Raw genomic sequence first — 14,161 nt, forward strand, 5'->3', positions numbered from 1 at the left:
GTTAGGTTATGGGGAAATATCCAACACATTATGATAAGCTGCACTCGGTCGATGCTTCATCGCAGCTACTTGACGCATTGGGACATCATATTTGACACGGAGATTCAACACATCATAACTTACATTTTTAAGCATAAAGACGCTCTTTATTTAAGTTAAGGACAAGTGTTAGTCTGATTACGTTCTTTGGTCCACGTCACTGCTACTGCTACAAGTGAGTAATAACATTGTAATAAAATTTGTGCTTTCTTGCTTGTTGTGTAATAAATACTGTTGCTTTCTATAAATTTTGTTGTTCTTACTACGCAGGATAAGAATACAAAACAAATGTCATTGATGAAAATTAAATTTCTGCTAATTAATGTTTTTAATAATGTGGTTATCTAACAACCATTTAAAATTTATAACTGACACATTAAAAGTTCATCTGGAACTTGATTTATAAAAAAATGTTTGAACTCTGTAGAATAATAATAATAATAATATTTTCAGTATGAACAATAAGGTAATTGTTTTTAAAAACATTCAAATTATAATTATTTGCGGTTAGCTCATAAAAAATTCTCATAACAAATTAAATACTTAACCATCTGTCAAAAAGTATGCTGTTTTAAGTTTTAATTATTTTAATTCATTAGGAAGCATCATAGTAGTTGAAAACAAATATTTTTATTTTAATTAATACTCATAACCTAAAAATGGTTCGTCTGTATCAACAACACTAGATTTTGTCTTTACGATCCTATCGACTGACCAAATATTTTTCAAAAGAAGTTAGTTGAGATGGTACATGCAAGTGAGCTGACGGCTCGTGTGCCAGTGAAGGAGGCATGGAACCGCAGGCCTGCTCACCGCTTGCCTGCGCAGAGCCTTGTGCGCACTGGCAGGGCTTGCTCTGGCCGGCCTGGTAGGGGCACTGCGTCACGCATCCTCCCGACCTGCAACCTGAGCACATCAACACATCAGCGATGCACTCTTAAAGCTTCGCCAAACACAGGGCGCTCAGCTCGCTATGTTCGCGATGTTCGTTGCGCCAGCTGCATCTCAGGTGTCACTGGCCACACACAGCTGTGTTCGCTATGTTGGCGGTCCTGGCGACGTCACCGAGTTTTCGCTTCTCGGCTATTTTTATAAACGTCGCTGAATTCGCGCACGTGTAGAAAACCAAAAAAAAAAATTGTTTTCGTGTAGAAATGGGCTGTATTTCTGCGTTTACATTTTATGATTTTTTTTTCTCTCTCAATATTGTGCTTCAAATTAGTCATGGCAACGAAAAATTTCATTGAAGAACTACGAAAATATCCAAGTTAATGGAAATTGAATAAATCGATGTAACAATATAGAGGTAGGATGTACGGTACATTGCCTGAGTTTTAATTTCAATGGATTGCTATCAAACTGAGTTGTATGTAATCTGAAATGATCCATAATTTTGTTTTCGTCCTTACAAGCAACTGCTTCATCGGATGATGCAAATTTTCTAATTTTTTTTCTTTTTTGATTAACTTCGTGAACCCAATTCTTGTCACATTCACATGCTGAGAGAGCCAGCAGAATGTCATCATCGTCGGGATCATCACTCGAATCCCACGGCATGCGTCTCTCCGACATCGCGAACATTACTGTCCCGTCTGGCCACCTGGCGCAGCGGAAATGGCGAGAATAGCGAACATAGCGAACATCGCGAACATAGCGTAGCTTTAGGGTGACTGAGGAAAGATCACGTACCTAAAAAGAATATTCATTTACATTTTATCGAAACTTTTAGCAAATTTAATTAATTGGAAAAGGATTTATCTTCTGTCAATAAAAACAGCCTTGCACTTCTCGCTACGCAAGTAAACCATAATTATTATTTTGCGTGAAATTTTTAAATCTGTGATATTTTCAAATATATTCATTTAAATTATATGGTATGAGATGCATTAAGATCTAAATTAAATACCTAAGGTATTTAACATATTGAATTATACAACGATTAATACTATGTTGGTCAAAATAATTTTGTAAATAAATATTATTGGTTAACCAATATTAAAAGATAAAAGTGATTACTATTAGTCTTTCTTAGCCAATAGACATGTGATATCACGGAATTTTCTGTATGCTTTTTAAGACCTATAATTATGTAGAAGTTTTATTTAATGTATCAATTATGTTTAAGTGTAAGCTTAAGTATAACAATGATTGTTACAAAAATTCGAAATTAATCTATTATTTAAATTTAATATAAATGTATTATACACATTAAACTTCCCGAAGAAATTCTTTAAATGATGGCGAAAACCACATCAAAATCCATAGTGTAGTTTAGAAGAAGTAAGCGAACAAACAGAAAGACGTTAAAAGCGACATGGTTTTAAAATACGTATTTATTAATCCCACAGTATTAATAACAAATTTTATACACACCCAAACATGGACAACGTTATAAACTTTAACTCAGTATTAGAAACCAAAATTTAATTTTAACGTAAATATCACTACCATATTGAACCGAGCTGGTATTAGAAAATTATGTCAAAATTTACGAAGAGTAAGTTCTTAGCAGAATGTTTATAGTGGCATATTGGAAGTGTAATAGTTTAAATTAATTGAACGTAACGTCTTAATCAGTTCAACCTCAATAGAGACTGAAACACACTGCATACGTCATGGTTTCCTGGGAAGGAAGTTTTCATATCCTAAATAGGACGGGACCATCTCATCATCATTTTTCCAGGAAGAATATGGAAAACCATGTAAATTAGAAATCAGGATGGAAAAAATTTGAACAAGTAAATTCAAATAAGATAACTAGTCAACTTGAAAGTGGAGTTAAATTTCATAGATAAACAAACTGAGAAGTATTCATTATGCTACTCTTTGTCCTAACAGTTGACGAAATATCACCCAGTACTTAGTTATGTCGCCTTCCTCACACGTGGAAAGGATAACAGCTACGCAGTTTTTAGATGGTTAAAACCGACTACAATACCTATATGCAGGATTTTAGCTTATTCATACATAGAAGGCATCGATTTCCCACTGTAAAAATGCCCTAATTTAGCATATTTAAAACTTCGATCCGTAACGCATTTTGACTAAGAATACAGCAGATACGAAGCATAATGGATAAAATAAACTTGGTGGATTCAACTTGGCACCAGCTTTAAGATACAAAAAAAAAAACCCGGTAAGAAAAATGTGATAGGTAAGGAAAATGCGCATTTAGCTAAGTGAACAAAAATTTTAGGAGTAACTATTTACTGCAGAGCTGAGGAAGATGCGACGGAAAGCAGGAAAATGGAAAGTGCCGGTGAAGACAAGGGAGGTAGTGCTGTACAAAGAATACGAGCGAGAGGAAGGGTGGCAAAAGAGCCGTACTTGAAATACAGATGTGATGAAAGGGCAGCTCACGGCAGGAAATGAGTTATGTGCCGCACATTCGCGAACATACAAGTCTGTGGAAGCAGACGCACAGAGCGAGTGGTCAGCTGTAGCGACTATGCTTATTTTATTTATTATTTCTTAGCAAGAAAGCACGTTCTTGGGGTAAAATAACATTAGGAGCACGTGTTTCTGAGATAATGAAAATATCTCAGTGCTTACAAAAAAAATATTCTTGGGTCGTGAAACAGTAAAAACGATGTTTGTACAGAATAATTAAACATACCACAACAAATATTCCTTTAAATTGTGGATAAATGTAAATTTATTTGGTTTCGGTGTTATAAAACTAAACATTTGCCTTAAGAAAGTCTGTTTCTAAGAAGACAAAATTAACTTACCAAACAAATGCTGCGCTAAATGTTTTTACATGTATGTTTACTTGATCACAGCAACAATATTGTTTTATTTAAAAATTAATTTATTATTACTTTGGTATGAAAATTTAATACGAAAATTTCCCTTTTATGTAATTGTAGAACGTAAATACTAAATAACTTAAAGGTTAGCATTAAAAGTACTCATACAATAAAATATAATTTTTTATATCACCACGTTTATAGTACTTAAATTAATTTTAAGTTAACTCGTATCATTTCAATATTTGATTCTCAGGGGAGTGAAGAACGTATTAGGAGCAAGTGGGAAACGTGGTAAACGGGGTCCCGAATACAGTGTATTTTCTCAGAGTACTTCGGCCCTCATCTGCCCTCAACACAATCATTGTCGTCTCACCCACAGATCGAGTTGGCACAGTATTAAGGTAGTAGCCTGGCTGGGCCACCAAATGGGTATCAAAGCGCCAATTGTAAAATCTAAAAGGTTTTTGATATTGTGCGATTACAAATAGCACGTAAGACCCATTTCATTTGGCCACACAAGTTTCGTTTCATGGTGCCGACATAAACATGTATTTTTTGACAGTGAAAAAGGCTAAAAGGGATGTTTTCACTGACTTTTATAGGGCATGAAAAAGTCTGAACACAGTATTGTAAGTGGTATGGGGAAGTTCGGGGAGCACTTTATCTTTGATATTACACATAAAAAGTAAAGGGTCACCACTTAAAGTCTAATACAGGCGCGTTACCAACACGATTGCACGCTAGTTTGGTGCCTAGCTCGTAAAGGCGAAGAGACGTGTGATGCGCGAACCAGTGTCGCCCTTAGTGACCTCTTACTTCTAGAGCTCTTGCACCCAGCCAGACATTGGGCTAGCAAGCGGGAGAACCTGGGTTCGAATCACACTCTCAGGCACACTGACTTTGGTTATCCATGTTTTTGTGAGATCTCTCTGGTAAAATGCTGGAACAATTTCTTACGGCAGGCATAAATAAATAAATAAATAAATAAATTTATTTATTTATCTATTTATTTATTTATACAGTGTAAACTTTTTATAACGTCACTCGATTTAACGACAATTTCCTTAAAACGTCGAAATTGCTTGACTTTGGTTGGTTTACCTTGTATTCTATACAATAATACACTCTATAAAGTGTTACGCTCACTCTATTTAACGACAAAAATACGGAATTATAAATCATTAATAAGTCCTTTCTAAGTTTACCTTGTTTTTCTATACAATAAAACACTCTATAAAGTGTTACGCTCACTCTATTTAACGATAACAATACGGAATTATAAATCATTAATAAGTACTTTCTAAGTTGACGAAGTTGATAAGAATTGCAGCTGTGTACGTTCTTTTCTTTGCTGTTTTGTTGTTGTATTATCCATCACTTGTTTACTTCGACTGACGTACCGGGGATTTTAAGAAATTTTGTCTTTTGTTTTTGTATGATGAACTTGCACATGTTTACCTCGGTCACTAGACTTTTGTCAAGTTGTTACACGTTATCATTATCGCACATGCTTACAGAATTTCTAACTGTAAACATAGCGAGTAAACGATAATCTTTGTGTATTGACGAAAAAGTTTTATTAATACGCTTAATAGAGGCGGGAGAAAAGATCAATGATGTTGGTAGACGCTTTGGATTTAGCCGCTCTACCGTGTCTACAATATAGAAAATCAAAGAAAAAATTCTGCAAGCAGAGGAGGATGGAAAATTTGCTAAAAAATTAAAGAAACCTCAATATGAAGCTCTGGATCAAGCGATGCTATCATAGTTTTATAGACAACGCCAGAATAATATGCCTGTCTCGGGGCCGATCATGAAAGCTAAGATGGAAACATTTTGCCGAAGAACTAGGATTATCTGCTTTCATAGCATCAGAAGGATGGCTCGGGAAATTCAATCAACGTCACCATATCAACTATGGTATGTATGAATATTAATGTTCGTGTGTAAAATGTGTACTATATTAGAAAATACATATAGTAGTATATAAAAGGGGTTGCGGGAACAGGCTTCAGGCTGTGGTGAGTGGTGCCGACCGAGCTCTGAGGACACGTCCATCTCCGATGACGTCAAGACGGCCATCTTGGATGACCGTGACCTTTAACTTTGACCTTGATCTTGACCCCGGTGGCCATATTGGATCCACTATCTTGGATCCGCCATCTTTAAATCGAACGCCCCACTCACTCATGATGAAATTTTCGTCACGGCTGCCATATTGATTTTTTTGTGTTCCGCTGGAGGCCGCCATCTATGATACCGTCGACTTTCATTCTTCTGTTTGTTCCTAGAGAGTGGCAGCATCGCTCTGTCTCATCACATAAGGTCGATGTTCCATTACCTACAGAGCTATTATGGTCCTTATCGACATATTAAATTTAATTTTTTTATGCAAAATACATAGGAAGCGCTGTGATTCGAACCATCGCAGCTAAGAGCTAGCCGCTCTAAGCCGCTGACGTCATCTAGGAGTTTGACGTAACCGTTGCAATTTCCGTTAAGGCCACCGTCTTGATATTTTTTATTTATTATCCGATTTTATTGAAAAAATGTCAAAATTTATAAAAAAATTCAATAAACAAAATTTTAATAAAAAATATTTAAAAAACATTATAGAATCCGCTGGCCGACTGACCTCTCACCACTTGTGTCAATGTAAATATATCGTCAACTAGTATGACGTCATGTACACTATCTTGAAAAACCATAATTTTAATGCTATAAAATCGGGAAAATTAAAAAAATATTAATAAAATTATTATTAATTTCATATCAAAAATCTTTAAAAACTCCTTTACACTTATCGATACGGCCGCCATTCTTGGAAAACCGTAATTATTTTGATGGTAGAAATTTGGAAAAATTTCAAAAATCATAATAAAATTTTAATAATAACATTTTAATAAAATAATATTTAAAACGCACATACGCCTTGAAGTCCTTGAATCGAACCTGGTAACAGCAAAAATAAAAAAAAATTCGAGAGATCCTTCTTCCATGGAAGCCACCTACAGACTAACCTCCCACCACCAATACCAAGGTATATATCGTCATCTGGTATGACGTAATGTCCGCCGTCTTGTCTTCACCCACTGGAGGCCACCATCTTGTTTTCATCTGCTAGTGCGCTAATGCCATGTTAGTATAATTTTTTGTTCACCATACATTAGACCACGAATGTTGGCATTGAACTTTGACCTTGACCTTGAACTTTGATCTTGACCTTGAACTTTGATCTTGACCTTGAACTTTCATCTAAACCTTGAAATTTGACCTTGAACTTGAACATTGGCCTTAACCTATAACTTTGACCGTAACCTTGACATCCATCATAGATATGTCATTTTGAGTTCAGTACTCGCTACCAGGAACGATAGTTAACATATTATATTACCTGCTAGAGGACATTGCCACCATCTTGTTTTCATCTGCTGGACGACTCCATCTTGCGTGTGTATGCGTACTTGTCTAATAAAGTGCACTACCATCATACTTGTTTACGTTATACCCGCTAGAGTGCAGTAATCAAATGTTATTTCTTTGACACCCGCCATCTTATCAATTTAGTGCCATCTTGGAAATTTGTAATTATTTATCTATAAATCCGGAATAAATTCCAAAATTCACTTAAAAATCACCCATTAATATACTTATTGATTCGATTCATTTCAGTACTTTGTTCAATTTTTGGTCGAAAAAATAATAATTTTATGTAAAAAATAATAACTTCAATAAATCACGTTCAAAATCCTAATAGAGGCTTAAAATCCTCTACTACCATCGTCCAGCAAGCCTTTATGACCGGCATCTTGAAAATTTTTTTTTTTTTTTACCTAGAAATTCGAGGAAAATTCCAAAATCCACGGTACAATTCATTCATTTAATTACATATTGAATCGATGGATTTTTGTCCACTGTTTGATTCTTGACTAGTGTCAAGTGTAACTTAATATAAAATAAATTTTATATTCTGTTTTCCATTACCTTTCGCGGAGTTCATTTATCATTCACTCTACGAAAAAATACTCAAAAAAATATACCCGTCCAACGAATTAAATACATTGCCTAAAGCCTAACATGAAAGACTAGTTTTTTGATAATTAGAATAAAACGTTCATGTACAAAGCCATACATACATATAGACCAAACATCTTCGGACCACGAGACCGGGTCATAAACAATTTCATAAGTATAGACCAGTCAATCCGAACCTCACGACCTTCTTCATCGACAACTAATTATATTGAATTAAACCAACAAACATTTTTTCGCTTACAAGAGGACCAAGGAATCTCATAAAAAAGGAAGCACATTCTGGAAGCACCATCAACAAAAAGGAAGCACAATCAACAAAAAGGAAGATAATTTTGGAAGCACCATCAAAAAGGAAGCACATTTGGAATCACAATAAAAAAAGGCAGCACATTTTGGAAAGACCATCAACAAAAAGGAACCACATTTGGAAGCACAATCAAAAAGGCAGCCAATTTGAAAACACAATCAACATTAAGGAAGCACATTTTTGAAGCACCATCAACAAAAGTTAAGCTTATTTTGGAAGCACAATCATAAAGGGAGCACATTTTGGAACGCCATCAAAAAAAAGGAAGCACAATCAATAAAAAGGAAGCACATTTTCGAAGCACCATCAAAAAAGGAAGCACATTTGGAAGCTCCATCAACAAAAAGGCAAAAAGGAAGCACAAGTTACGAGAACTAAGTCTTAGTTAGAAATAAGAATACTAGAAATAAAAACATTAAATTTTTATAATTTAAATTATTTATTTTATTTCTTTACATTATACAAATGCAAGTAAAACAAACCATTATTGTATGTAGACAGCTTTCCTCAGTTCTTTGAGTATGAAGTGGTTCCTGAGATTAGCGCGTTCAAACCAACAAACAAACAAACTCTTCAGCTTTATAATATTAGTATAGATTAGCTGACGACGAAGAAGGTCATGAGGTTCGGAAATGTCTGGTCTATACTTCTGACAATGTTCATGACCCGGTCTCGCAGTCCGAAGATGTTCGGTCTATATGCTTGGCTTAGTAAATGAACGGTTTAGAGTTTATTCTGAGTATAGAAAAACTAGACCTCCATGCTAGGTAACGCGACAACGTATTTAATTCATTAGACAGGTATATTGTCTTGAGTTGTTTTTCGTAATACTTGTAACAGGTATAGAATCAAACAGAGAACAGGAATCGATCGAATCAATCAGTAAATTGATTGTACATTTATTTTATGCACATGGGAATTTTTCCCGTATTTCAAGCTAAATAATTACAATTTTCCAAGATGGTGCCTTAAATGTCAAGATGGTGGACGCCTCAGCAATAATAAATTATTACTGCAATCTAGCGGGTTAAACTTTAACTAATAGGAAGGTAGCATATTCTAGCAAACGAAAAAAAAAAACATGTCGTCCCCAGCAGGCAACAACAAGATGGCGGACGTGACATTATACTAGCTGGCGATATATACCTTGGCATTAGTGGTGGGAGGTCAGTCTGCGGCGGTTTCCATGAAGGAAGGATCTATTGAAGTTTTATTTATTTTTGACCTTAACAGGTTAGAACCGAGGACTCCATGACGTAAATGCGTTTTTAAATAATTTTTTTATTAAAATTTGATTAAAATTTTTTTAATAAATTTTAAAAGTTTTCTTGATTTTCTAGCATGAAAATTAACTGTTTTTGAATATGGCAGCCGTAACGAAAAGTGCAACGTTCTAGAATACAAAATGGCGGACGTAACATAAAGTGTAATGTTGACGACATAATCATCCAAGATGTCGGGCATAACGAAACAAGCAAAATTTCTAGAATCCAAGATGGTGAACATAACACTATGTTAAACGTTGTTTTTAAATATATTTTTTTAAATTGATTAATTAATCTTTTTATTAATTTTAGACTTATTGTATTAAAATTGGATAACAAATAAATATTTTCAAGTTGGCGGACGTAATGGCAATTACATCGTTGACGTCATCTTTCATGATGGCGTCACAGGCTTTTCGGAGGCGGTAGACATTGATTCTTAAGCTTCATATTGGAATTTGTGTTCTTTCTAAGGCATAAGTCTTATGAGGTTTTTCGAAAACCTAATTTTTGAATTTTCAAGTCATAAAACGGGACTTTTTCCTGCGAAAAAGAGAAATTTTTGATTATTCAAATTTGTATTGATTTTTTGGCGGGATATAAAAAAAAACTGGAAACTTTTGGGCAATTTTGGGCAAATTTTGAAGGTCAAGATCAAGGACATCCAAGATGGCCGCCGTGGCGTCACAATCCAACATGGCGGTCTACAAAAGCGGCACCTTACCTTAAACTCTGTCCCCGGATGTCTATTTATATACTCTTTATATGTATATATATATATATATTCCTATTTCCCTGCACTATGTTCGTGGTGTCTGTCCGTGTCAAAAACCTCTCGGTTGACGTCACGCAAGGACCCAGTAATTAAATGAATATGAATTTAAGATATATAACACACAATGTCAAATGTTTTTGTAAAAATTTACATTCTACTTACAAAAAACTGAACCATATTGTTACATACATGGTGGACATTTAAAGATCAAAGTCCATTTCAAAATAATAAATAATGAATTAGTAAAGTAAACAGTAAAGGCATTACCAAATTAAAAAAATAATGACCAAGGGGAAAAAATTAATTGAAGGTAAAATGACGGCAAAAGTAAAATTGAGTGCGATTTCCTTAAATTGTGGATAACAACTATACATATTAATATTTGTTGTAGACGTGAAGGAAAAACAGTACATGTTTCTTTCCTGAAGAATATAGTATTTTACGATTTAGAATTTTCTTCCTTTGAGAAAAAATTAATAAAATGTATTTTTTTTTACATGTTCATCGGTTTGGGCGGAACTAGAATATTATCCTTTCGATATGGCAACCAACGTCTTTAAGTAAAACCCCCAATTTTAGTCATTTTGATTCTTCCTCGGAGGAAAATTAAAACCACGCCCATATACAGAGTGAGCCTGAATTCGACCACATAACTTCAGCCACAGGTTTACAAGCCACAAAAAAATAAGTGGCAAATAAAGGTTATTTCAATGGAATTTTTTTTTCTTCTTCGACAAAATTCGCAGTGGTTGTTGAACGTTGTTCAGTTAAAATTATTCCGACGCTTAGTTTACAATCTTAAATATTTCATTTAATATTAAAAAAAAAATCTGCTCCAACTTCAAAGACACGTACTACTCCTGGGAAGCACAATAATCCTTAAGTCGTATAGATGTTTTCAACATATTTTATCGGGATGAACATGTGGCTGAATTTTATCGGTAGATTTCAGACTCACCCTGTAAATATATTTTAGTTACATAATCCTCAAAACATATTGATAAGCAATTTTACTCGTAATCGGGTCAGCACGCTGTGTGTCGTGGCACGGCCCTAAGCAAGTGTTGTGCTGCGAGGAGACACCAGCAGCTCCGATAGGAAGGCCGCGGGCTAGCGTGTCGCCGCAATGTTTGCTGAGTGAGGGGAAATTGTCTTCTCGGATGACGCCGCTGTTGTTTCAGAGCGAGCTCTTCAGCCAGGCTCAGCCGCCCCCGCTGAAACACCCCCCTCCCTCCCTCTCTCACGCTCCTGATAGTTGAGTGCAGGTTGAGTGCGGAGGCCCCGGAACGAGCACATACTCGCCGACGCCACCGGAACACGGACTCGAATAAAGAGTTCCGATACTGTACTCATGATTATTTTCAAACGAAAATTATCTTACTACTAGGAATCTCAAAAGAAAAGTGAAATAGGCCAAAAACGGGTTCTGTTTGGATGCTCAAAAGTACTAAAGGAACTTAAACTACACCTTTAGCTTCATTAGGCAACATAATATATTAAGGGTTATCATTAAATTATTTTAAATACCCTAGGGTCGACAATACTATTGTGCTACATTTCAGAACCATCCGCTTAGGGCGAAACCACTAAAGAAATACCAAAGACCGTTTAGGTTATCATATCACTAACACGAACACCCCTAGATATGCATAACCAGTAAGTAATGGTTTCCGTGGCCATTCAATTGAGACCGCTGTGTTCCGTAACTTACACGAAGGCACGAACATGCATATCAGCCGGTATCGTTCTGTTAATTTATGTGTTTTATGTCGGGAGCGAAAGAAAGGCTACAGTCGGCTAAATGAAGGATGTAAATTTGTGAAAATTGTGCACTAATATATCATGTCGGCAAATATTCCTTTTATTATGTTCTTCTATCATCAAGGGAGTCTAATGAAAAAAAAAAGCTATTTAGCTTTCGTACTAGATACACACTTGCATTTCGTAAGTTCACATTTGAATATTTACGACCTCACTTACGTAAGAAAATCAACTTGAAGCCAAAAGTTTGCGTCTTTTAACGTAGACGCATTAATCGCTTGTTCTTTGGACGACATGGGAAAAGCACGAGGTTAGCTGAAAGTAGAATGACTCAATGCCACCGCCGGAAATCCGTTAAGTGGAGAGTTTTATTTTATATAGAAAATTAACTATACAAGGCTCTTTTAAACATGTCCAATATATATTTATAAAACGTATAAACCAAGGCTGTAACATATAACAAAAAAAAATGGTCAGTATATTTACTTTTTAAATGTACACATACAATTCCTATTGAAGAGTTTAACTGTGTGCGATCATAAGGAGTGATTTCGGCATTCGAGACCCTGGTCGCGGGTCGTGCTGCACCCACGGACGAAGCACTGATGTCCAAGTCCAAGCTTGAGTAACGGAACTCTACTTCTCTCCGCACAGTGCGAACGGTGCTGCACCCGGATCGCCGCGAGGGGATGTGGGTCGTCATGGGTGCACGGCTTTACGATGCATCATGTCTGAGGGGGGGGGGGGGTGTTGCTCGCTGGGGGTGCTGTCATAACTTAGAAACACACAACTTAGAAACACACAACGTAGAAACACATAACTTAGAATTTTCTAAGTTACGACGGTTCTAAGTTATGACTTTCTACGTTATGACGTTTCTAAGTTGCGTGGTTCTGCGTTGCGTGTTTCTAAGTTACGTGTTTCTAAGTTATGACAGTTCTAAGTTGTGTGTTTCTAAGTTATCATAGTTCTAAGTTGTGACTTTCTACGTTACGACGTTTCTAAGTTGTGTGGTTCTGCGTTGCGTGTTTCTAAGTTACGTGTTTCTAAGTTATGACAGTTCTAAGTTGTGTGTTTCTAACTTATGATAGTTCTAAGTTGTGACTTTCTACGTTACGACGTTTCTAAGTTGTGTGGTTCTGCGTTGCGTGTTTCTAAGTTACGTGTTTCTAAGTTATGATCTTTCTAAGTTGTGTGTTTCTAAGTTACGTGGATTTTTCCAAGTTTTCTAAGTTATGACAGTTCTAAGTTGTGACTTTCTAAGTTACGTGTGGTTCCCGCTCGCTGCACCCCCGCCATTGGTGCGCGCGCAATCAGCCCGCGGCGAAGTGCTTCCGCCTGGTATCCCGAGGGAACACAGGACCACCTGTTCCAGCTTCACCGTGGCCGTGAAGCACGGGAGTTGTTGTAACTTATGCTACGTTAAAATCCTCTTCGAAATGTACCGCCCTTGCCATTTGTTTTGATGGCCTTTAACGTGGAGATGATGATAATAATATTAAGTTAAGCTTCAGCTTTTAAAGTGATAGTACATGTGCGCCCGAATGATTTTGCATGATCTGTATGATGGGAATGTTATTGGGAACATTTTCTGGAAAAAAATATGACCAGACATTTTTTTCCTGATAATTTTTTCCGGTTTTTAAATTACAAACACAGATTTACATTATTTAAAAAAGGCTGACCTAATTTTCACAATGATTTATTTTATGCAGATCGGTAGCTATTGTTAAAAATAAAATGGGTTGGGTGTACTTAAGTACGCGCGTTAGAAATTATACTTAGCGTGATAAAAACCTAACTGTAATTTTTCATGCAAGTAAATAATAAAAATAAAATAATAATATTCATGGAGTGTTAATATATACACGGTAAAGTATGGTAAAGTATAAATTCAATCAAACTAAATTATTTTAATAAATACCCAGTATTTAAAATTAATGTAAACATATGTATGAAATTAGTTATTAAATTTAGTAAGATAATTAAGATAAATTTTAATAAATAATAAAAATAAAAATATTATGACTATTGATTACTTTTCATTAATTTTAATTATTTATTAAATAATAATAATAATGAATCTAAAATTTATAATGCAAATAAATTATACATACTGGAACATAACTTTCACAAAAAAAGAACAATGAAAACGGAACAGTACTAAACCTTCAACGGACACTCCCTGCCAGCGACAATGGAAGCTTACAAGCAACTTGACATTGGT

At 35.4% G+C, this 14,161-nt stretch overlaps 2 protein-coding genes across 2 annotated transcripts in view; both read right to left on the reverse strand.

Moving 5' to 3' along the window:
• LOC134531698 (uncharacterized) overlaps window positions 1-14,161 on the reverse strand; it is a 286,722-nt gene that overhangs the window by 246,228 nt on the left and 26,333 nt on the right. Inside the window, exon 4 of the mRNA XM_063367509.1 lies at window positions 853-945. The gene's annotated coding sequence lies outside the window, so the exon portion shown is untranslated. The remainder of the gene's footprint in view (window positions 1-852; window positions 946-14,161) is intronic.
• LOC134532234 (collagen alpha-2(I) chain-like) overlaps window positions 1-14,161 on the reverse strand; it is a 68,289-nt gene that overhangs the window by 50,723 nt on the left and 3,405 nt on the right. Inside the window, exon 3 of the mRNA XM_063368655.1 lies at window positions 807-945. Coding sequence (XP_063224725.1) covers window positions 807-945 — 139 coding nt within the window. The remainder of the gene's footprint in view (window positions 1-806; window positions 946-14,161) is intronic.

This window comes from Bacillus rossius, chromosome 5, assembly GCF_032445375.1.
Source record: "Bacillus rossius redtenbacheri isolate Brsri chromosome 5, Brsri_v3, whole genome shotgun sequence".
NCBI classification, from domain to species: domain Eukaryota; kingdom Metazoa; phylum Arthropoda; class Insecta; order Phasmatodea; family Bacillidae; genus Bacillus; species Bacillus rossius.